The sequence below is a fragment of the Vanellus vanellus genome (genome assembly GCF_965231255.1).
Source record: "Vanellus vanellus genome assembly, chromosome: 1".
Classification (NCBI taxonomy): domain Eukaryota; kingdom Metazoa; phylum Chordata; class Aves; order Charadriiformes; family Charadriidae; genus Vanellus; species Vanellus vanellus.
The window spans coordinates 204,358,723-204,384,558 of NC_138905.1; the positions used below are offsets into that span (position 1 = coordinate 204,358,723).

General features: G+C 36.7%; 1 protein-coding gene across 1 annotated transcript in view; it reads right to left on the reverse strand.

Moving 5' to 3' along the window:
* Window positions 1-1,737: 1,737 nt before the first annotated feature.
* The window catches only part of ATM (ATM serine/threonine kinase), a gene marked incomplete at its 5' end in the record, with an annotated part of 72,018 nt that continues 47,919 nt past the window's right edge, over window positions 1,738-25,836 (reverse strand). Inside the window, 19 exons of the mRNA XM_082498856.1 lie at window positions 1,738-3,310; window positions 3,442-3,578; window positions 4,245-4,308; window positions 5,457-5,571; window positions 5,658-5,744; window positions 7,071-7,236; window positions 7,936-8,085; window positions 9,316-9,432; window positions 10,341-10,481; window positions 11,780-11,862; window positions 12,232-12,370; window positions 13,524-13,682; window positions 14,063-14,176; window positions 15,114-15,321; window positions 15,704-15,921; window positions 16,952-17,071; window positions 21,683-21,850; window positions 24,111-24,345; window positions 25,411-25,530. Of these exons, the coding sequence (XP_082354982.1) occupies window positions 3,127-3,310; window positions 3,442-3,578; window positions 4,245-4,308; window positions 5,457-5,571; window positions 5,658-5,744; window positions 7,071-7,236; window positions 7,936-8,085; window positions 9,316-9,432; window positions 10,341-10,481; window positions 11,780-11,862; window positions 12,232-12,370; window positions 13,524-13,682; window positions 14,063-14,176; window positions 15,114-15,321; window positions 15,704-15,921; window positions 16,952-17,071; window positions 21,683-21,850; window positions 24,111-24,345; window positions 25,411-25,530 (2,725 nt within the window). The 3' untranslated portion in view covers window positions 1,738-3,126. The remainder of the gene's footprint in view (window positions 3,311-3,441; window positions 3,579-4,244; window positions 4,309-5,456; window positions 5,572-5,657; window positions 5,745-7,070; window positions 7,237-7,935; window positions 8,086-9,315; window positions 9,433-10,340; window positions 10,482-11,779; window positions 11,863-12,231; window positions 12,371-13,523; window positions 13,683-14,062; window positions 14,177-15,113; window positions 15,322-15,703; window positions 15,922-16,951; window positions 17,072-21,682; window positions 21,851-24,110; window positions 24,346-25,410; window positions 25,531-25,836) is intronic.

Here is a 25,836-nt window from a genome sequence, read left to right on the forward strand (position 1 = left end):
TTTCAGGCTGTCTACAGGTTCCACAAGACAACACTACTGCCTTATGTTAGCTTTAAATTCACAGGGATGAAAGTAGCAGTAAAAACCTACAGTGTCATCACTTACCAATCACACAACCAAATTCCCGAGGCAGATTTTGGAATCACCTGTTTACAAAGGTATCTTTATTGACCCTTTGTCCTTGAAGCATTATCACTTGTGCAGGTACAGAATAACAATATTCATGAAAAGTACAGTAAGTAACAGTGTATAATAGAGTGCATTATCCCCTGAAAATAAGAAGCCTAACATTTTAGTGCATTCAAAAACATTTAGTAGTAGTGAATAATTTTTAAAAACTCCTGAGTTTCATAGTAACACAGAATAGTGACCTAATCAATTCATAGTTACTGAGAAAATAATTTTCAGGCAGTTTTATCTGTAACAACAGAAGTTTTCCGATCTGCAGTCGTGAAGACCGACATCCTTGTTTTACTTAAATTGGATGCACCTTACCAGGTGGCCGGTTTAATCTGATTCCCATTCATGGGACAGAGTTCCTTGCTGATGGAAAAGTTCAGTCAAGGTATAGAATTCAAATTGGTTTACCTGCTAACACTTAACTTTTTACAGTTCAGACTCCTGAGGACATTTCTCCAACAGATGTTTCACCAGAAAAAGCTAATTTCAAACAAATATGTCGCTGTTTAAAAACTCTTCCCCATTGTATTAGATCACAGGCTCACTTTTCATAGAAATTATCTTTTCTAAATGTGAAAGTATAAAATTATTAACATGCATTCCAAGAAAAAAAATCATGCTAAAGAGGCAACGTGACTCTCATATCTCACATATTGACACTCGTGTCTCACTTACTTCTAGCTTACTAATACAGTAAATATATTTGAACCTCTCAAATACTAATCCATCAGTAGTAGCATTTGTGACAAATGCATTGGTGAGAATTAAACAGCATTTCCATCCAGATTGTATTTTTCTATTCTTATACAAGGAAAGTGTGTGTCTATAGATGATACATTTTTGCAAGCCATTCACTTCCTAATTTTGACTTTTCAAAATTAAGGCATTACTGGAATAAAAAGAAAGCACATTCTCTGATGGTTAATATTTGGCTACATGAGGCTTTGCACGGATGACAATTATCTCAAGAACTGTAGATCAGCTGAACTCAGATCTCATAGTAACAGGATTGTGTCACATTGATTTTGACAGTTTTGGAGACTCTAAGGTTTGTTAGTAAGTCAAAATATTTTCATGTGTTTGTCAGTTAACTGGTGTTTCACTGCTACAGGAGCTTACAAATAATGTAAGCAGGTTTCAATTACATTTTCAATACTTACATGCATTTTTATTTGCGTTTCGTTCAGCTTGAACAATGAAAATGTACAGACATTCAAAATATAGGCACTAAACACCAAGTTAATAGGATTGCAGAGGAATAATTAAATTATTTCCTCTGAAGTTAGTATTTCTATTTATTAATAGAATTATTTTTATTTATTAATAGAGTCTTATTAATATTAATGTTTCACTGTTTGCTGTAAGTAAAAAAACTAAACCGTGGCCCAGCATGATGAAAATATTCCTTTCTAAGTAACTCACAAAGGACGGACAAGATCTGCCAAGTGCTTTTATTCAATATTCATTTATATGGTAGCTAGGAGTTTTAGTATTAAATAACTCAAAACATACCTAAATAATTTCTTCTGTAAGAAGCATGAGAAAAGTTTCCAGAAAATACTACCAAATTTTTTTTAAGTCAGTGCTTAAAAATAAAAAAGTGCTCTCTTTACTAAGTGTCACTTAAAATTCACATACAGAGCGTGTGCTCTGTCAGTTAAGTTTCATTTCCAGAGAACAAATCACTGCATCCCTGCATGAGAGCTCTTCCCCACAGAAAAGACAGGATGCTCTTTTGGTTCCAAGGATCAACAGGTATTTATGTCAGCTTCACAAAAAACAGAATACAAAAGACTCATCTCGCCACGTTGACATTAACTTATAAAATAAAGATACAGCATAAAAATTGCAGGAACACTGTACAAATAAAATCAGTGAAATGCTAATTAGAAAAGAAATTCTCCACTTATACTGCTGTAAAAATGCATAAAGTGTAAACTAAGATAATGTGAGAGTATGCCAAATTTTATTCATATTTTTAAATATAAAGATGATTTGAGAAGGTTTATTAAATATGCCAGTGAAACTGTTATTTGACTTATCCATATTCATTGACTATCCAATTACAGTTGGTTTTTTAAGAAGCAGCAATGTGTTCTGTAAAACCACATGCAATCAGAATGAGATTTTTGTCCTCAAAATACAACTTAAATGTTTCTGACAGGTGTTTATTCCAGATACAGAATGACCGTTTGCTTTAGAGCCATATCTGGTATGTTAAGTTTCATTGTATAGTTGGTCTGTTTTATCAAGGAAGTCTGAGCTACAAAAGCTAAATATTTCTTATTGTTTTATACTATTAAAGTAATGGTATAAAAATAAAGTACCAATATAATTTCATTTACAGCAAGAAAAAAAGCGGGCATGTTATACTTGGCTCAAAGTCCCTATCTAGTGTCCATTTAACTACACTGAAAAAAACCCAACCCCAAGAACCCTCAGTTCATTAAACGTGAGGTTCTCTGGTTTTCTTTTATATTCACTGTAGCATTATCTTTATTTAAAGTATAGCCCCTCTTTTGAAATGCACTTCAGCTAGTCATTTTATGACTCCTGGTTTTTAGATCATCCATTCTGCATGGTCACAGTACCGTACAGAATTATTATATACAAGACTGCAGCTATTTAACACATACAGTGATGAACCTCAGGCTTTAACAACTTAACACATCCAGTATGCCCAAGCAAAGTGCTTGCAGGTCACAGGGAACATCAACGCACCGGTTGGTGTTTTATACTGTACAGTGAACATAAATGGACAAAAAAATGTTTTCTCAGTAACAGGTTATTGAGAAAAACCCCAAAACATCCACCGACTACTAATACATATAAGCCTTCACACTTGCTCCTGATACAAGTTTTAATTGTGAAATACCAGTTTGAAATGTTAAGACACTTGCTGCATAAAACCAGTTTTCTTCTAAAAACGTGCTGGATCCTTCCAAGTCACACCCAAGCTTTCCATCCAGGAAAGAGTCGGCTCAGATTTTTAGGGTCCATGGCCTGCTGTATGAGGAGGTTCACCTGCCCTCCCACACTGAGCACTGTCCCCTCCTCAACACCTTTCAGCTTCTCCTGTAGTCTCATCAGAACACGCTCAGCCACTTTGTTAAAACTCTGGTCATCACTGCTGGCAGAATAAAAGAAAAAAAAAAAGGTGCTCTAGATATGAATCCTGAACAACATGAGTGACATTCAGTAAGAAAACCGTAAAGCGAGGAAACAGCGCAGTAGGCAGATGGTAAGAAAAAAATCTTGCACCTGGCTTTTCTTTTACATTCTTGTGGATCAGTATTGAGTGTAGAGCTCATGTCAGCCTCATCCTCCGGTCTCTGCTGCAAATACAAAGCTTTCAAGGGGTTCATGGTCCAGTCAAAAAGCGGATCATAGAGCAGCACCTACACAGTAAATAAACCTCTATTTAATTTAAACTGTTAATCACAGCTAGTCCAGTGCCCTAGCAGGAAGGGTTGTTAATGCTCAGTTGGTAATGCTCGCGCTAACCACAATCTTAGGAGTTTTGGTGGTTTTTTTTTTTTTAAATCCAATAGAATTGGGCTAAATTGCTTAGTAGACAATCCAACAATAAAACTGCATCTCATCATTTGCATTTGTGTTTTTCATACTTGACTCAGTTTTGCCACTGAGTACCATCTGAGCAATGAAGAGATAATTTTTTAATACACTTCTAGGCACATCATTATTTTATAATGCATAGTATAAGCTGCTTTTAAAAGTCAGTTTAATTCTCAGACTTCTGCAAAGAGGATTTAATTCATTCGGCACTACTCATGCTAAGAATGTTGTACTATGGCTAGAACAGTTTAGATACTGAAGAGGGAAAACTGCATATGCCTGAAACGAATAGTTCTCATGCAAAATGCAAACCGGTTTTGATTTTATTGAAGATTACATAAATTAACAAAAGCAACCAACATTACTAAGTTAAAATTGAACAAATCCTCCCTACATAAATATTTGGTATAGTAATACACACAGAGACGAGACAAGAAACTGAAGATATTCTGGCAGGTTACTACCAGAAAGAATGAAAAAATGGTTACCTCTACAATAGTCAGCAAAGCTTCTTGAGAATTTCTCATGACAGCCATTGTTTTCTCACAGCATCTAGAAAATATTTTACCGTGGTTTTAGGTTCTTTTCAGTAAAATGGAATGGTATTTTCATCATTTAAATAATGGACACTTCTACCCTTCTTAAAGGCCAATTTCTAACATCTGAATAACCTCTCTGATGTTTCTATTTTGGAAAAAATAAATGGCGAAATTTAGAAATGTGAGACCAGAAGGAGACTAGGTAGTTCACTGATTATATTCCCTATGGGAAACAGATTACCCATTTCACTTCTGAAATGTTTCTGTACAGAGAATTAACCACTGGTTAACATGGCCACGATGGCACAATTGCTTGGCTGGATGAAAACGTGTGCCAGAGGTGCTCAGCAACACGTCGGAGGATCTTGGTAAGGTTCCTGAACATGAAATGAGCAGATCCATTAGCCAGAGACATTAAGCTATTTCTGAAATCTCTCCAATGAGTTTAGATGAAGAAATGGCTACCAACGTCCATTCCCAAGTAAACTAAGCTTGTGGAAGGAATACTAAACTTTCCTTATGGGATAGGTAGTCCACTGAAAGAGGGATTTAGCCTCTTGTCTACTTCAGGATGAGCACACACACACCAAAGTTAACTGACTATGTTCACACCTAATCCTGAGATGACTTGTTTATGCACTTACACCTGTTACTGTTAATTACAAAACAGTCTGGCTGAGGCAGAAACAGCATCTGCACCAGTGCATTTTATACTGTATTTACTTCAGCTGGAGCCAAACAATTCATGCTTTTCTGTATCATGGGACAAAAGTTTCAGAAGTACCACGAAACAGTGAATTTGACAGCATCATGTTTAGAACAGAAGTGGCAGCAACTGTTCCTTCACAGGACAAAGGTATATTAGGAATTACTTATTAATGTTAATTCCTACCTTACAAAGACAACACTTACACTATGTACTTTTTTAAAACCATCAAATTTGGGGTTTGCAAGCACTATGTTAATGAACATCATAAAAGTCTTGAATGAGAGAAGTGTCCCGCTTTTTAGGGCTCTCTTGAGTCATTCACAGGAGAGAGGATGGAGGTTGACAGAAACTCAACCCTTTTGGGATATTTCTGTATACATATACATACAAGAATTATAATGCCAAAAGTACTCCGCTGCCTCCTTACCCCCATGCAGTACAGGAGCACTTACCTTCTGAAGACTCCTTCCACCCCAGTAATACCCATTCCGTCCACAATGTCCCTGGTTAATCTAAATGGAACAGTCTCCGGTGTGGGAAGGATTTTACCTTGCTCAAAAGCAACCCCTTAATGAAAGGATAATAAATGAATAAATGTTTTTAAACATGTTAAAGTAAAGAAAAAACGAGGTTCTCTTGCCTGTTGCACTTACCCAGATCTATATGCACTAGTTCTGCAGTTTGTTCATCTATCAAGATATTCTGAACATGTCTGTCTCCAAGTCCAAGAATGTAGCCAACTAAAACAAAAAGGTAAGTGCTGAAACCATATTTACACACCATAAAAACCAGGGAAAATTTAACAAGGAGGAGATTATTAGAATCAGTGTATCACACCCAAACAAATTAGAAATGGGACTATCTCTTCCCCCACGTGTGCATATTACTCCAGTAAAGAGTAAATGCCATTCCACAAATCCAAAAAGAAAAGGTTAACTGAACGCAATTGCAAAAAGGTTATTCTCATACAACCAGGTATTGTTTTATCTACTCCACAGACTTCTTGCCCATTTCTCTCTGTAGTTAGGTTAAGCAAACAATTTCTCAGCTTATAAAAAATAAAAAAGACAAAAAGCCAGTGCATAATAAAATTAGGGTTTGTTATTACTACTATTTTTAAGAAAACCATTTAACTCACAGTATCATGTAATCCAGAAAAAAGGACTGGACATAATTCAGTACATAATTCAGTTGGTGCAGCTCAACTATACCAAAATAGTTCCTGAGTGATTCTTGTCTAAGTCAGTTTTAAAAATATCCAGTGATACGATCTTTCATAAACCTATTTCAGTCCTTTACTGTCATTAAATGTAGAAAACCTCCAAACTAAATCTCCCTTGCTGCAATTTACACCTGTAACTGTTTTTTCTATTAGCTGATGGATGAGGACAGCAGTAGTGTTCCACAAAAATCTTTCATCTGAATTCTGCTAAACTGTAGATTTACTTTTTTTTTTTTTTTTTCATCAAAACAGGAAGTGTATAAACAACATGTTAACAGCATGGCAAGGGGGAGGGACCATTCTATGGTCTAAAATAGGATCTACTGCAATGTATACAATCTACTATCAAGTATCTTCCAGATACTCAATAAAGAACTGAGTCATCCAAAGAAAATCCACAATCCAAGTACATATATAAAAATGCCAGAGTTTAAATAACCATTTCAACCATAGCTAATAATGCCAGTACAAAGAAAGTAAAAGATTAAGCTTTTCAACTCAGTTAATTGAAGCTATAGATGAAATTAATAAATGTTACATCAAAACAACAGAATTAGTCAGGCAGAAACTTTAAAAAAACCTACCAGAACCTAAAAATACAAACTGCTATATAAAATAAACACAGCATTTCACTCTATCTTTCTACTGCAGAAAGTGGGATGGGGAGGAATGAATCAGAAATCTTAATTACAAAAATAATGCTGGTGTTCTTGCTGGCATTTTTTGCCTCCTACTCCCCCTTTTCTGACATGTGACAAAAGCAGAATAGCCATTGCCTCTGAAATGGTATACACTCTTTGTTTACGTAATCTAAAAAGCCAAAGTTAGTAATCCAGTATAATACCTATAGAAGATGTAGCCACACTGCGAGTGTACGCCAACCGTTTTTCAAACCACACTGCTGGATCCAGGAATTTTTCCATGCAGAAATAACGAAACACAGGTTGAAAATTCTCACAGACTTTCATGAAGATGTTGTATTTCTCTTCAAAATGTTTCTTTTGTGCATCCTTTAAACACATAAGAAATGTTTTCCCCATGACTGACTGCTTTGGAAAGAAATCACTGCTTCCTTTGAAAGAAATACATTCCTCCTTTCTACTGTCCACCCCCCATCAGATACTGTTCTCACTCCTTTCTCCCTCTGAGCTATGAAAGAAAGATGTGTCTTTTTTTACACCACTCATTACTGCACCTATCTGTTTTACTAAACAATTCTATTTTCATACACAACGCATGGGTTACATGGAAAAAAACCACACTCCTGTTTCTATGGTTCAGCAGGTGTATGTATTTTATACGCATGTACAGGTAAATGCATCTTGTTGGGAGATACTTCCCTTTGCAATCTCTTCTGGTACCTTTGCTTATCTGATGGCTTCATGTCACTGTGAGAAAGTCAATCTCACCCATTCACATGCAAAAGCTGCACAAAGCCAAAATTAAATATACTGCACAGATTTAAAAGGAAATAATTTTTTGCGCAATCATGGCTATGTAAAGTAACAGGTAAACCCGTTCGCAATTTTCTAAACATATGGTGAGGTTGTTTGTAACTAAGCTAAAAGTCTGAAGATCTACTAATTCTGTGCCACCGGTCACATTCATTATTATATACTAAAAGTACAGTGTTTAATTCTCCATAAATTCCACCCCCCCCAGTAAAAAATATGAGCCAGCTATTTTTTTTTTTAGTTCTTTTGACTCACCATCATGATTTTCTGACACTCATAACCGGAGTAATCTTTTGGCCTGTATCTCTTGTGAGCTCCCTCTTCGACGTTCACAAGAAACTCCCCAATGGGAGTTGTTCCCGAGCACCACTCAAGAACACCGCTTCTCTGAGAAAGGGGAACCACCTGTAAAAATAAAACCAGTGCTGCATGGGGGAAGGTTATACACATGCAGCTATGAATATGCATGCTGCAGATCACAGACACATACTTGTGTTTGTTTAAAAAGACAAAAGACCAAACCATACAGCTGACCACAATACATGTTTTAAACACACATGTATACATACATAAAACACACTCAAGGTTTTCCTACCAAATACTTGCTTTTTTTTTTCCTAGCCCAGAGAACCTTCCACTACATACTTCAGTACAACTTAATGATTCTACTCAATTTGCATGTTTGCGTTGGTATTCTAGATGACCTCTGATTGCCAACAGCGTGCTATGCTTGAAGGGGATAATACAAGCATTGTGTGAATCACATATAAAGGTAAAATGTGGAACAAACACATGGTAGCTGAGTGGAAATATTTTCCCTGCTCTTTTTCCCTGCTCTCAAACATTTTTACACACATAAAAACCTGAGTCTTCATTGAAAATTACTCAAAAAATGTGACTTTGACTCCACCTGTGAATTCTTAATACTATGGCAGCAATTCAGGTAAGCTCCTTTAGAGATTCTGGAGTGGACACTTCTCATTTGTCAAATACAAGAACTTTTACTTAGAGAGTACTTATTCAGAGGTCACCTTCACAGCGATTATTATAATCGCAAGCACATAAAAAGAAAGGAGAAGGGGAGAGTTCCCGTTCAGATACATTTTCTGCATTCACAATAAGAATTTATTGCTGCATTGCCAATTCCAACACACACAGTTCCACAATTCAAATTCTGCATGAACAGACCCTAGATGGGACTTCTGGATTCAACTGTAAAGCCTACTGCAAGACTAAAATTAATTATTAAGTAAGGAACATCGCAAGACTAAAATTAATAAGAATTCATAAACAAACTCATATGCTCAAGTTTAATGACCAGCAACTTAAATTCATGGACAGTGCATGACTTAATTTCTTTTCAATTTTAAGTTCATACAAAGAAAGCTTCGAAGAGTATTTAAATATATATTTGGCATCAGAAGATTTTTTTAAGGATTTGAAAAAAAAAATTGTAATAATCGCTGTAATTGTAATAATTAAATTGTATTAATTGTTTATTCCATACCTTAAGGAGCAGTAACTATTTTAAGAACACATAAATAAATACACTTTTATAGTGTCTTTGGATTAAAAAGAGCAGAATGGGGAAATATGCTTTATTTATGAAGGGCCGCAGGAGCTCTTCAGGGTTACCTTGTATCTTCGGATTGTTAATTTCCTCTTTCGTGTTTCAGTGTTTTGCTGGAGCAATGTATTGCACATCTGGAAAACCTGCTGCATAACAGCATCTTGTCTTAGGTCATCACGCCCCTTTAGCATCAACAGAAAAAGCAGTCAAAGAACATGTTCCAGCATCCACCTTCTTGTTCAGCAACTTTAAAAAATTATTTAAAAAAATTCCACAAAACACAAGTTACTTTTCCAAAATAATCACCCGTAATAAAATATAATTAACAAGTGTTTGTTCTCTGTATTTGGTTTTCTAATAGTGCTCAGCTGCTTAAGCAGAATCATCATTAACTTAAATTTTTTCTTCTTTTTTTTGACTAATGTTATTTGATTTAGGCTTCAGTTTCATTCACCATATTTAGCAATCCAGCACACAGCTGAAGCAGCATCAGTTGGTACAGAAGTTCTGATTACTGGATGCAGATCTAGTGATTCATACTTCTCTTTACAACTTTCAAACTTAACAGCAAAACAGAAATCTCCCAGCAGCTGCTGAATGTTTACATTCAAAGCGAGAGAGGTTGAAGAGAAATATGGGTTTTTTAGAGATTTGTGTTTCTGTGTGCATGTTTTTGATTGTCTCTGAATTGTAATTCTTTTTATATGGGGAAGAAAGAAAAAAGGAGGTATTTAACACAAAACATTGATGGCGCTTATTTGCTGTACGCTCCAGGTCACTAGTCGAGACATGGCCACACAAGTCGCAGGTCTGGTAGTTGTCAGGTAAGCTACGGTATATTACATGCATTGTTGAAAAATAATTACAAAAATATTTAATATTATTAATTATTATTGTATTATTTATATTTTATCATTATTATATTTCTTAATATTACTTTGCAATTTCCTTTATTAAAGCATTCCTGAACTAACAAAACTTACACTGAACTGTTAAAAGTCTGCTGATGGTGCAGAAATGATACATGAGAAAACTGAAAAATTCCAACAAGCCAAGTCTCCAAGATGTCATTACAACTGACAGAACCTACCTTAACCAGCTGCCTCCTTTCTTTACCATCTGATCCTACACAATCTATTATTTTAGGCAGATTCAGGCCTCCTGCTAAGCGAAATTCTGGCTTAAAAGACCTTATTGTCACCAAGTTTTCATATCGTCCTGTGGGATCCACCTGAAATTATAAATTAGTTTCAAATTAATATAAATATTACCTCCACTTCACTCAGAGAAAGTGGTAATAAGTTGTCTGCAAACCTCGTTAGCAGACTATATGCTAAATATTAATATAAATATTCCATCATCTGCAAGGATAATACCCACAAAGGCTGCAAAAATATGCTGAGCAAAGGAGTGAGTTTGATTCCTCCTTGTTCACCTCGTTGGCAGAGGGGATGTGGTGCTGCTGACTTCCCCTAAACAAGCTCTGACACAATTTCAGCCCATCCAAACTCGCATTCACCCCAAAAAATGTTCCTGTACAGTTGGGGGCCATTAGGTTTACATTAGGCTGCAAACGGACCCAATCTACAATCCTAAAACTGTTTCAATCTATGGGTTCTGTATCTTCAGCCCTCCTCCATATCCCCATGCCCCAAAGTAACCCCACTCACTGAGCTGTAAGGAAATATCGCTCCAGCTGTTTACATCAGACCTCCAACTATTTCAGATAGTTTGTACTGGAGAAGAAGAAAGGCAAAGAAAAGGACAATGGAGTTGTACAAAGGAGCAACACCCGGGGCCAGTAGGAGCCCCACAAAGAAATGCTATTTAGCGTGGGTTGCAACTTCTGCCCTCTGAAGTCAAAGGGCATAAAACAGTCCCTTGGCTTGTTGTACTCAGCTTTACAGACACAGCCTGAGGGGACTACAGGAAGTTTGACTCCATAACATTTACATTTTAGGTAGCTGGCCCAAAAAGCAACTCCACACTCCTGAAACTAGTAAGTTTCATAAGCAGAATGTGTGGCATCTAAGAACGAGTGCCTATACACCCACCCAATCAACCACTTATGCTAGTGGGAACGGATCACTCGCCTTTACTGAATGGTAAAAACATATAAGCTGCCCATTTAGGAAGAGCGGAAGAGGCATACCTATTAATTCTCACACCTTTCTGGACAGTTTCTCCCTGAAACTCTGAGCTAGCACCTACAAAATAGGAGATTCAGATTCCCAAATAATCTCGGTGATTTAGGTAGCTCTTCACCCCTTTTCATATTGAAAGACTCTTCAGTGGTGACAGTGGTAGTGGCAAAGCCATCTTCATACAATGAGCCACAATAAGCCACTATCCAGCGAATATAAGACTTGGGGTCAAGGTCTTCTAAAGCCTAAGGAAGCCATCTCACCCTGCATGTCCCAACTGACAGAAAAGTACCCCGGCAGGCTGACCTATAAAGAACATGGGAATTTGATGAAGAGATTTATGCCCTGACTGAAAACTGTTGAAATTTATTTCAACTTCAGTCACCTTAATTTCCATGGTGGGAACAACAACATCCTCCAAGTTCTTCAGTTTAATAATTGGCTGGTCAGCTGGAATACTTATTCCTTCTGTAATTAAAAGGAATTAGTATTTTTAAATTCAGAACCATAAACATACGTCAAAGTTCACAAAAAACAGCATACATTGCTTTTGGGACCCAAAACCTCACTGCATACTTCTGTTGAGCTGATGAAGGTGACCACAGGACAACTGGAATCTTCTGGAGTTTTGTGGTCAGAAAGTCTGAACCTTACAGTGCAAGTTAATTACCATGACTTTCAGCCCAGACTCAGTTCTACATTTATCAAAAATAGGACACAGTGCTAGCACAGTATCTCCTTTAACTAAATATCAATATTTAGAAATACCCCTTTTAATCCAAGAAAATAAAATATATCTTCACTATTAAAAACAAAAATAATTTTTCCAAGACTTACTTCTTTGAGATTTCCATGGACTAGCATCTAGATTTGCTAATGTGATGTAAGCATCACAAAGTGCTTCAACGTCTCTAACCATATGAGCTCTCCTTTTTCTTACAATATTGATTATATTGCTAGCAGCCTTCATTCTGTCCTAAAAAACTCCAACAGAATACAAACATCAGGTCTTACGAACTACACCTTGTAAGATTAAAGATGCATCATAACATGCAGTCAAATACATACAATGGAGACACATCCTATGAGAACAGAGAAAACTGCAATAACGGACAGCCCTTTGTGATATCAACAGACATAATTTGAAGAAAAGTTCTGTGTTGTCTAATCTGAGATAAAGAGTAAAGTAAAATATTATTTGGGATGAAGAGGGAGCAAATCTGTTCAGGCAAAGTGCAAAAACTCTTCAGAAAAAAGGACAGGCAGTTTTGGATGTTCTTCCACCACCTTCCTGCCTCTGTTATTTCCTCCCAACTGAAGAAAAAGCCTTTCTGCAAAAGGCAAAAATCTGCCTATGTGCCCCTTCCGTGCCTAGCTCCGAGGGACTTAGCTGAGTTTAGCATAATCCTACTCCTAACGGTGGGACCACAAAAGAACTACAAATCTGAGAGAAAGGTGAAAAAAAGCCACATAAAAATGTGGTGGAAAATTGTATCCATGTGTGGGGTAAGAGGGTAATGACAAACAACCACGCCAGGCCGACAGTGATGGGGGAAAAAAGGGGCATTAATCTAGATATGAGATGATTCCAAAGACAGGTTCCAGTAAAAATTAAGCAATAACATTAACATGAAGCCACAGTTCAGTATTACCCATCATCATGACTTTTAACATATAAAGGTCGTATAAAGGAACAAAAAATATACTGCACAAAGCTGAACACTTAGATAGAACAGATGTTATCACTCAAAGCAGAAAAAATACTCAATCCAGTGTGTACTTTTAACAATAAACCCTCTCAAGTCTTTGTAGCATCTAAAATGCCTTTTACACAATCCCACATCAAGGACATCTATCACAAAACTCTTCACAATAATTGGGGCTATTTATTGCAGGAAATGTTAACCACGTTTTGTTCAACTCCATAATTACATCTTTCAATAATAATTACCAATGTATGCACAAAAGAAGGGTTTTTTATTATTAAAAGTACTTTTTTCCTCCTACTCTTTCTTAACAAATGTCAGCTGATGAGCTCTATGCTAAAATACCCTTTGACATTTTCTATTTATTTTTCAACAAAATGAAAGGACTGAATATGATTAATAGAACAGAATTTTTGTAGTCACCACATCAAGCTGGGAGATTTCTTTTGGTGCATTTTTAATTAACTTATTTCTTCTTATTGCATCTGGTTTTGAGAGGAGCTCATCTTTGTTAGCATTTGCCAAAGCTAGTATTATAAACAAAGTATGATGTGGATGATCCAGTGAAATTCTAGACATTAGCTGTCAAGAAAAACAAAAAGATCCCATTATTGAAAACTGTACAGAAGAAAAAAAAATTACTTAATTAGCATTATTAATTCTACTGAACTTCTAGGGTTCCTTATAAGAAATAAAAGTAATACTTAGATGGTGTTTCCACAACTAAAATACATTCAAAGTATATTCCTATACCTGCATAAGACTATTCTTATACAACAAGGAAATCAATTAAGTAGCAAGGAAAAAAGTCCCTAATTTCCCCCTCTCCCTCCACTATACAGATTTTTCATCACTCATTTAACTCATTGAGCTATAACTGCACAAAGGAAGATACATATTGTTAAGAAGTATGCACTACTAAGCCAATCAAGATATCTTTAGATATGAAGAGCATAAATTACATTATTCAGAACTTCATGAAATCCTAAGCCACCCATCATCTTGGTTCCCATCCGAGCAGCCAGCTGGTACATCAGAGGCAAAAACTTGTATGAAGGGATCTTCTCTGCATTTTTCTGTAGTAGAGAAAATTCAGTTAGAAAACTGTACTAAACACCAAAAAAAAGTTGTGATCATAAAGTACTAGGTACTACCTTCCTAGGTAAGGGCTAGCAATTTTCGTTTTGCATTTTTTTTTTAAACTGAGTGTAATAATTTCTGTGTGATCAAATGACAATCCAGTGAGTATCCCATGATCTTTTGCCTCCTGAATGCTACAAGTCCTTCATAAGAAAACTACTATTTTCTATTCCATTAGAGCAGAGCTTAGATGTATTGATTCAGAATTCACTTCTAGATTCTTTGTGGGAAGAGACAATCCTAATCGAAAAAAAATGACAATCTAGTTTAAGACAAGAAACAATTGTGTGTTAAAAATGAGAGTAAAGGAACACTTTCTATTTTTCAGAGTTAATTATAACACAAAGTGAAGAATTAAGTTATATGCATCTCTGTTATAAACAGATCATTCAGGTAGGAATTAACAGATTTCCTGCACGAATCCAGAAATGATAGAACCAGCCTGAGAATGAGAATTTTACTGGTCCATGGGTACTGTGTTATACAGACAATCTAAAAGCATATCTTTCACCTAGAAGTATATATAATATAAAGTGGAATGATGTAGTAAAGGATGTTGAAGATGGGTAGTATCCAAGGTATGAAGGTGAACAACAGTGAAAGATCATGAGATACGCTTAATCATACAGACTTGTCAAATTAAAACGCTAAATTACATTAAGTTAAAAGTGCGTTGAGAATTACAGTGCTCTGATGAAAAACTAGCTGATGAGCAACGATGACTAAAAAAGCAAGTTTTGAGGGAAAAGTTAAGGAGATACATAGGAAAGCATACTGCACAGCACTGTAATTCACCTTCTAGAAACACAGGAGAAGAAAAAAGATGGGTAATTTAATGTCAAAGCATAAGGAAAAGCGACAGCAGACATATACCTTCATCATTTCATTGACTTTATCGACTCCAGAATTTTCAAGCCATAGGGAACAGAGTCGGAAGATCCACATATCGTGTTCTTCTCCACTTAGTAAACAGCTGATATAGTTCTCCACTGCTTTACACAAGAAACGTTTACGATCCTCAGTTAGGGCATGTATGGCACATTCATCCAGTTCAAGTTCTCGCTGAACCTTCACTGTATATCTATGTGAACAGATGTTATTTTTAAACAAGTTATCTCCTAATGAACTTACAGCAAGGCCATCCCTAGTTCTCTTGCTTACTAATTTAACATTTTTTAACTTGTTTTGTATGTACAAGCACAGTAAAATAAACAATTGAGAAAAATTGTGGGAGCTATTCCTTTGGTGTAGGTCCACACACTACCTAGCACTCTCCTAGACCACGTTCAGGCACAGTTCAGAAACTATTCACAACAAGCACCACAGATTTGGCCACTGTTTTGTGGAGGAGGCAAAATTCAGGTGCAGAGATGTGACCCCTGCTGTAGCCCTCACCCAGAGAATTAGTAAAGATGGAGCCTCTGATAACTCCATAGTAACCCCCTCTCCATTTGAAGGCTCACCTATTTGTCTGAACTTTACGCTCCCTGATGAGGCCGACCTCCTCCTTGGCCTTCTTCAGTAATGCCTGCTTATTTTCAAACTCTGAGGATTTCATGTAATTCTCAATTCGCTGGTACTGATTATCAGAGAAACGAGCCAAAGACAGGAAAGCCTTCATCTTTCCTTTCTTCAGCTCATCACTGCTGTCTCCACTGTGGCTTGCAGCAATTTCCACAGCCTAAAATGGAAGTTATAATAATGGTTAAGACTGATAATCAGATTAATAGTTCTGCATAACACTCGATTAAACTCTATTATCACAGAAGAACAGAACAGTTGAGTTTGGAAGGGACCTCTGGAGGTCATCTTGTCCAACCCCGCTGCTCAAGCAGGGTCATCTGCTCGAACAGGTTATTTTATGTTGCCTATGATGTAATATATATGCACGGAAAATAAAACCTACCAGCTGAATACTTTTCTCCTGAGTGAATTTAATCTTTGAGGAGTGTTTCAGTGCAAGCAGTCAAAAAGATTATGCTGTATGAAACAGCTGTAAAAACCATACAGGAATCTCCTGCAGCTATCCAACTTTTAGAGTAACTAGGCATGAAGTTTTACAATAGTTTTACAACCTTATATCATAAGATGGTGGGAAAAAAAGAGAAGACAGTCCAAAAAGCGCCAAAAAGGAAATTATATGTGAAAGTCATTGATTCAAATCATCAGAGTGAAGAAAGCATGTAGAGAGTAACAGAGAAAAGCAACTATGTGGAGTTTCACAAAGTAGCATGAAATAAAGAAATGCAGAGTGGACAAATATTAATAAAGATGTTTCTACTACTGACTAAGAGTTAAAAAAAAAAATTCCAGTACTTTGAAACACTAGAACAAGACTTTCCAGCACCCGAAAAGAGAATGTTACAAATATAATGCCCATACTGAAAACATGGTAAGTGGATGACCTGTCCTGAGAAGGAAAGGATGGACATAGAGTGGAATAGCAAAGGGAAATTGGACTGGTAGTTGTAATTGCTGCACTTCTAAGCCATTATTACACCGAAGTTTCACTATGAATTCTATAAAGCCATATTTTGAATATTTCATAAGATTACAGAGTTACACAATACCATGTGAAACTATTTTTATAAGACAACATATTTTCTATCCAGAAAAATAAAGGTTGCATTGAAAAATTTACTTGACATTTTAACGTCATGTTTTAGCACAGCATTATCTCAAAGACTGCACATTTCAAAGACTGGGTGCACCTTTTCTAAGTATTTCTGCATGATGACCGTAGGGTTTTCCAAGCACGTTTCTGCTAACCAGGTTCCACATAGCCTCAAACACTCTGTATACATCAATTTCAGACGAGGATCATTCTCAACCTTTGAGAAAACAAGTTTGGGGGAAAAAAAAAAGAGAAGGAGGGATTAAATAAAAATACCTTTTACATATGAGGTAGGCAATTTATAAAGCTTTTAAACCCTGAATATAAATCAATGACTTGGGCCTATTACATGTGATGTAATACAGTCATTTACCATCCACGCCTACAGTAGTCAATAACCTTACATCACATTCACATTCTACGTTAGACTAAAGGAGAGCACATATGTTTAAATACCTGAGAGTTTGAACAATGAAAACCAGAATAAAACAATGCCAAAATGTAATAAAAATTAAATAAATTCGCAGCATGTTTCCAGAATTGCATTTTCTAATAACCCCATTTAGTCTGAAGTACCATAGTACACTCCACAGGAAACATTCAGGAATTGCGGAAACTTATGTGTGATCATTATATTTTTCAGACAGACCTCTACATGGAAACTTGTTTAAAAGTGCTCTGAGATGACGATGGAGGAAAGGACTTGCCTCCAGACTGAAAGCTCAACTTTAACTGTATAGTAGGACAAGTTTCCAAAATGCTTTTAGTACCGGGTACGTATTAAAGACCACCTGATCAAGATGGCAATGCTGACTGTGAAATACTGAAGGATATCATGGACTGTGAAAATACAAAACCTCCTTATGTGGACAGCATAAACGCAACACTGGAAGGCGAGAGAATGACTAAATTTTTGGGGGCTCTCATCAACTGATTCATGGAGCAATCATGAAAATCAAAAGAGGAGCAGCAGCTCTTGATTTTACCCTGATATGTATGGAGAACTTGGCCCAAAAGTTTCCAACTTTATTGCAGTGTGATATTCCTTAATAATATATATGGGTTCAAAATGAATTTTTATTACTCTTCCTAAAAATACTCAAAGACATCATAGCTAACACAAAGGTAAGGATAACGAAGAAATTTTTACCACATCAGTACACAAAATGAAGTTTTGTCCAAGTGAAAAAGAAAATATACTAAAGAAGTAAAAAAATATCCTGTCAAATGAAAAAATAAAACCCCACCATCAGGCTGTCCAAAAACCCCAAAGAACTTGAAGAAGACTCAACAAAAAAAAAAAAAATAAAGGAGCAGCTAGCCACTAGACAGTCGACTTGATAAAAAGACAATAGAGTTATAAAACAAACAGCCCTCTGAGAAGATCAAGCAGAAAAAAAAATAAATTATTTGCGTTTGTGTTCATTGTAGAGGAGCTTGAAGAATCCTACTGCAAAGCCTTTTTTTATGAGGGATTCAAAGGTCTGGCTGCTATTGAAGTGTCAACAGTAAAGGCTACTGAACAAATGGACAAAATGAAAACTATCAACTCACGTGGATCAGAATGTGTTTTTCCAAGAGGTCCACAGCAATTACAGACAAAATAACTGAACTACTGAAAGAGGTATAAAAGGTTTTGCTTAAAACTGCCTTAATATAAGAGGAATGGCAGGTGGCAGATATGACACCAATATTTTAACAAGTTCCAGGGAAGCACAGTTCAGTAAGACTCAGAAGTGGACAGATTAGCAAAAAAAAACAGAAAGAGGACAGATGGATTAATATGAAGAAAAGTCAGAATAACTTTCATAAAGAACATCATAGAGTGACAGAAAAGTTGAGGCTGGAAGGAACCTCTGGAGATCAGCTGACTCAACCTTCTGTTGAAAGCAGGACTTGAAATTAAGTTTTCCAGGACCCTCCTAAACTGAGTTTCGACTGTTTATTTCCAGCAAGGGAGACTCCATCACTTCTCTGGGTAAATAATTTTCTTCCTGTATCCAGATGGCATTTCCTTTGAAACAACTTGTGCCACTGCCTCTTGCCCTTTCACTGTGCATCTCTGTGAGCGGAGTTACCTCCATCTTCACTACAACTACCTTTCAGGTATTGGAAGACCGACTAGATCCCCCTAGGCCTTCACTTCTTAAGGCTAAAAAAACCCAATCCCTACAACCTTTATTCCTTTCCCAAGGTCTCCAACCCTCTAATTGTTGTTGTGGCCCTTTTCTGGACTGTCTCCGATTTTTCAATTTCTCTCTTGAATGGTGGACCAAAACTGGACACATTATTTCAGGTGTGGGCTAAGAAGTGCCAAACAGAGTAGAATAATCACACTTAATCTACTGGCTACATTCTTGGTGATGCAGCTTAGGACATGGTTCGCCTTCATTGCTACAAGGGCACACTGTTGAATCATTTTAGTTTGCTGTTCACTGGAACCCCCCAGGCCCTTTTTGGCAAAGCTACACTCCCTGTAACACTGCTTCAGATTATTCTATCCCAGGTGAAGGATTTCCCACTGATCTCACGCAATTCCTATTGGCACAACCTTCCAAATTTCTGAGGTCTCTGTGACTGATGGCTCTTCCTTCCAGAAAATCTATCTCTTTTTCCGGTTTGCTGTTATCTGCAAATTTGGTGAGGAAATTCAGTGGGAATTAAGCCGTGAAACTCCTTGTTACAAGGTTTTCTTGGATATTAAAAGCATGCACAGACTCAAAAAGTGACTGGACAAATTTATGGTATAAATATCATTGGAAGGAATTACCTACAAAGAAACTACCTCTGGTTCAGGAAGTTCTTGTGCTACAAATCAGGCTGGGGGAATACTCTGGCTATACAGCTGTCCTGGTTTCAGACGGGAAAGAGGTGATTTTCTGTCTAGTGATTGCTGTGAAAGGAATGTCAATAATGTATATTGTTTTAGTTGTTTCTAAGCAATGTCTATACTTTTAACAGACTCTTTTCAGTTTCCCATACAAGCGGAGAAGGAGCACAGAAAGAAAAATGGATTGGCCAGTGGCATATAACATACCATAGATGTCATGTTCAGTATATAAATGGGGGTTGGCCTGGGGGGAGGAATCCACGATCGCTGCTCGGAAGGTACCGATTCACTGGGTGGTGAGAGTGACTTGTGTCATTATTATTATTGTTGTTGTTGTTTTCCTTTTCTGTTATTTTTCTATTAAAATGTCTTTATCTCAACCCATGACTTTTTTCTTTCCCTTTCCCCTCTTTTTCTCCCTCTTCTCCCTGCCCTTCAGGGGGAAGGGGCAGAACTGCGTCAACAGCTGCGTGGTCCTAGCTGCTGGCTGGGGTTAAACCACAACAGCCCAACTATACTTATATAAGTATACTTATACTTTTTCTTACGAACTTCATATTGCTGGCATAGGAGCAAGGGATTTTTTCAGTTCTTGTATTCTGAACTGGAGATGGGAATATAGTATTTGCTTCACATCGAGTGACAGAATTGTTCAGAAAGCTTACAAAAATATCTAAGATAACTAAGATTCAGAGGCACTTGCTGAAGCCAAATTTGATGAGAAAACATTCTCCTGTTTGAGGCAAGATTCCACTTCAGAAGTACAACATAAAACTCACAGCTCAGTGTGCTTGTAAATGAGGCAGAATTCAAAGACATGACAGAGCACCCCAGGTCATATCTATGTTCCTTGATAATGGATTAGTTCAAGGGACAAAGAAGTCTGAGATACAGTAGTGAATGTTTATCAGTCAAAAACTCACCTGCAATTTCTGTACACTTTTTGATACAGCTTCAGCCCCACTGAAATAGAAGCCTCAACTCATACAACAAAAACATGTACAATATTAGTTTCTGACATAATACATATCAGAAATACTGTGGCCAGCAGGACTAGGGAAATGATTGCCTCCCTGTACTTGGCACTAGTGAGGCCACATCTCAAATCATGTTTTGGGCCCCTCACTACAAGAAAGACATTGAGGTGCTGAAGCGTGTTCAGAGAAGGGCAACAAAGCTGGTGAGGGGTCTGGAGCACAATTACTATGAGGAGCAGCTGAGGGAACTGGGGTTGTTCAGCCTGGAGAAAAGGAGGCTGAAGGGAGACCTTATCACTCTGCAACTACCTGAAAGGAGGTTGTAGCCAGGTGAGGGTCAGTCTCTTCTCCCAAGTAACAAGTGATAGGACAAGAGGAAATGGCATCAAGTTGCACCAGGGTAGGTTTAGATTAGATTTTAGGAAAAAATTCTGCACAGAAAGGATTGTTAGGCATTGGAACAGGCTGCCCAGGGAAGTGGTGGAATCACCATCCCTGGAGGTATTTAAAAGATGTGTAGATGTGGTGCTGAGGAACATGGTTTAGTGGTGGTTTTGGCAGTATGAGGTAAACAGTCAGATTCAAAGGTCTTTTCCAACCTAACTGATTCTATCATTCTATGCCCAAACAATCCTACTTGGTGATTAGTTTCTTTAACTATTGGCACAGAACAAGATGATACACCCCTATGTAACAGTTTTGTTTAAAACAAGTTAATATTTTTATCAAGGGAAATTATCTGATTTTAAAAAGCTATATATTTCACAGTGGTGGCACTGGAGGCATAATAATGAATAATGAATTCTAACATTTGCCACTCTCACAGACTTGCTTTGAAAACCCCTGATAAGATTTGCTAACATGGATTTTTTTTTGCTTTCAGACGTTTTGAGAGTACAAAATAGATTTAAGAATACTGCAGACAGCCTTTTAATTTTCTTCCAAGGAAAAACTTCAGAAAGTGGAAATAAGTTCTTAAATCATTTAATTCCCATAAGTTTATACATTATGTAACACATACCTGAAACCAATCTGCATCTAATTTTTTTATCATCCTTTTAAGAATATTCAGTGCAAGACTCTCTTCCTTTTTAGCCCAGAAAACCTGAGCTTCTTCTAGTTCCCATTCAGAAACTCCATATCCCGTTGAGTTGTATTGCTTGATCTGAAACATAGCTCTCTCTGGAAGCTGAAATTGAAAAAAGTTTATAAACAATTCTATAAGTCAAATACATGTATCTCACAGCAAGTTTTGTTTTTAAACTCCATCTTCATTTGCTCTACTTGTGCAGCACATTCTGCCTATCCAATGCTAAGAACTTATTTGCAGCAAAAAGATGAAGTTATTTTTCTATATACTTGCAGAAAAGCCTGATTTGCAACAAAAATAGACTATGGAATTAAACTTCACAAACCCCAAAATAAAGTATCAATGTTTAACATTTTAAATTACTTGGAGGTATAAAGTATAGAAATCCTACAATCAGTACCTACTGAAATAATGGATTTATATTTTTTGTTTAGAGACTATTATTAAGACCTAAGAGATCGCAGAAAAATAGTAAGAAAAACACCACCACCATACACTAATTCTTTTGCATGCCTATCTCCTAATTCGTATCACTGGTGAAGTAACATCCTTATTATTTAGTAATCTAATATCACTATGACATCACAAAGAACAAACTATCTTTTCAACAATGTCAGGTATCGAGATTAAAGTGTATTTTCACAAGTTGTCCAACCAATAACAAAATCAATCAATTTTTTAAATAAGCAAGATAAACAATTAAAATGTAAATGACAATGTAAGTTTGAGTACTTCAGTTAGTGGTCAGTGTGATGATTCTGTATATGGCACTCTGTTCCTTCTCCTGATGGATGGCAGTGGCACCAAAGAGGAAGAAAAGCCTTCAGTTGCAAAGAGTGCTTCCTCAAAAACTTTCCTCCACCCAGACACTTTGTGTTGTCAACTACTGGTGTGCCAAAAGGAAAGGGTTATCATCCCACGGTTTGAAAGAATGATAAGGCACAGAATTATGCCCCAAAGGTTGCACATCACCTACAACACTGAAGAGGTTGAAACGATAGTGTTTTCAGAAGCACACTGGCTCAATCATAGAATCATAGAATGGTTTAGGTTGGAAAGGACCTTGAAGATCATCAAATTCCAACTTCCCAGCCATAGGCAGGGACACCTCCCACTAGACCAGGTTGCCCAAGGCCACGTCCAGCCTGGCCTTGAACACCTCCAGAGATGGGGCCTCAACAACCTCTCTGGGCAACCTGTGCCAGTGCCTTACCACCCTCAAAGTGAAAAAATTCTTCCTAATGTTCAATCTGAACCTGCCCTCTTCTAGTTTAAAGCCATTCCCCCTCATTCTATCGCTACATGCCCGAGTAAAATGTCCTTCCCCAGCTCTCCTGTAGGCCCCCTTTAGGTACTGGAAGGCCGCAATAAGATCTCCCCGGAGCCTTCTCTCCTCCAGGCTGAACAGCCCCAACTCTTTCAGAACCTTCTAATCCTTCCAAAATATGGCACCCCAATTTTAATCTTCTTCTGTAACTAAAAATCAAAGTGAAAAAAAATTAACTTCTGTTGAGGGTCTTACAGGACACGTCACCACAATGTTAGTGGCTGGGCAGACATGAGAGAAAAAAAATCTGAACAAGTAATTTTCCCAAACAACTCCAGAGGCACTGAGTAAACCTTATAAATTTCTGAAATCAAAGACAGCTGTTCTACTGATTTCATCATTATTCACAAAAATAGTTAGAACCTTCCTGAAATCAAAGTTTAATATAGTTTCACATATGTGAAGTGTTAAACATCTTTGCAGGTTATATATTTAGCTGGAACTCTTTTATGCTGAGGTTCTTTTTTCTTCTACTGTTGCTCTATAAACTCTTACTGAGTTACTCCTCCAGATGCACTATCCAGAACAAGCAAAGGCTGACTCTGGACTTCAAATGCATTGGCAGCTGCAGAAACCATTGATACTGCAAATCCCATTAAGTCACTCACAGAGAGATATTTACCACAGTGCAATGGTGCTTTGAGAGTATAAAACCTTGAAGACAACACTAAATATACAGATGCAATGGAGTTCTTTCTGCAGCTTTACTCTGGAACACTGCAACAGTATAATGCAAATGAAAGCTGGATATATACAACTGCACCAAAACGAAGTAAGAGAGCTATAAGAGCATTCTCCACTAAAAAATTCATTTTTATATTATCTACCTCATAGAGTAGCTTACAGTTACAAACATCATTCAGAAAACATGCCCATAAATACAATTTATGAAAGAGTTCTACGTCATTTAATTCTCTAATTGATTCATTGAATAAACCTAGAATACAGTTAATCTTTAGTACTGTTAAAAATGAAGTTCTTTTATATAAAAAACCTAAACATCTGTCATTGATCTTTCCTGAAATTTGTTACCTGTGTATTTTTAGCAGTTCTTGCCAATCTAGAGAGATCCACTAGATGTTTGGTCAGGATGTCTTTAATACATTCTCTTTTGGTATTTTCATTCTCCTTTTCAAGCAGTATCTCCAAAATTACAGTGCGCAGAGCCATGATAGGTTCCTGGAAATGGAAGTCACTGTCCTTGAGAAGATGGGACTGTCTCTGCCATTTCAAATAAATATCATTCAGTTGTTGAGTAGTAACAGATCTGCAATTGTTAGCAAAGGAAAAAAGACCTGTTATTAATTCTTGCTAAATATTGGTAAAATGCAAGATAAATAACAAAAGTAAACTACTGAGGCAGTTCACAATCTGCAGTTCAAAACCAAGAAACAGTCCATAAAACCCTACAGTGATTAATACACAGAATAAACTAGCAGGCTTCCAGTTTTAACAAACATGAAGATCAAGAGATCAACATTAGTAAGGTGAATAACTCCACTGTAAACATTCTTGATTAAGCATCAAAAACTGTTGTGTTAAAGCTCCATGAGCAAAGGGAACTGCATTCAAACATACGGCTACTTAAAAGATTAGAGACCAAGATTCCTATTTTATTATATATAGATCGTATATGGATTAATAAGAATAAATTCCAAACCGTGACATTGTAGCTATGTAGGTTATCATTATGTATATTATTTTCTTAGGCGATTCATTAACTGCAAATAGCAATGGTTCATAAGGTCCTGGACATGCTAAATGACTGTAGTATGACTATAGGCTACCAAACTGACACAACTATAGCAGAAAAAAATCAATGTTAATAGCCCTACAGAGATAAATACCTTCCTATGATTAAAAAGCAACGTTAAGAATTCAGGTAGAACACTGATGGTAATAGTGGTCCATGAAGAAAGTGATTCAAACTGAAACAACTTTGAATAGATCTATGGGTATTGTCAAGGAAATGGAAAACATTTTTAGAAAGGAAACTAGAAGAGGATGACTCAGTTATTTTAGTACACCAAAAGCTAGGAGATACGACTGCTACCTTGGAGCATACCAGGGAACTCAAAACAAAGGAAAGAAAACAACTATTTAAAATACAATATTGGCATATCATCAAATAATTAAAACCAGACCACTCTGGAAATAAAGAGAATCCAGGCTTGTCTTCACACAGTAAAGCTAAAATCCATATAATTTTTAAGATGAAGTTTGAGATGTTCATGAATAACATTTGTTGAGGTAATTTTATTTTTGTGCTAGACTTGATTACCAAAAATCCTGAAAACTGAGAAAGGAGCATGAAACAAGCTTAAAAAAGTACCTGGAGAACAGAAGACCTATATTTTCCAATTCTCCAATTAGCTGTAGTCTGCAAAGAGTTGGATATAATGAATAAACAGACTCAAGGCTGCCTTTGCACAGCTCTTCTACTTCATTCACTCTATGGATTTAATAGAGAAAGAGTAATAAATTATTTTTTTTAATATCCACAGATAATTCCAAAGATCCATAACATAATTTCCATACAGCAAACAGAATTTAAACAGCAAAACTATTCAGTTGGGAATTATTTCGTATCACCATTAAAGTTCAGAAAACTAAGTTTGTCGATAAATAAAAACACGGTAAGCATATATAAACTCCAAAGCCTATGTGGCAGCTCAGCTAAAGAAGAGTAGTCAGCATTCAAATCAACCTAAGGGGACTGCAATATAAGGCATGTATACTATAGGAAACGTATCTTCAG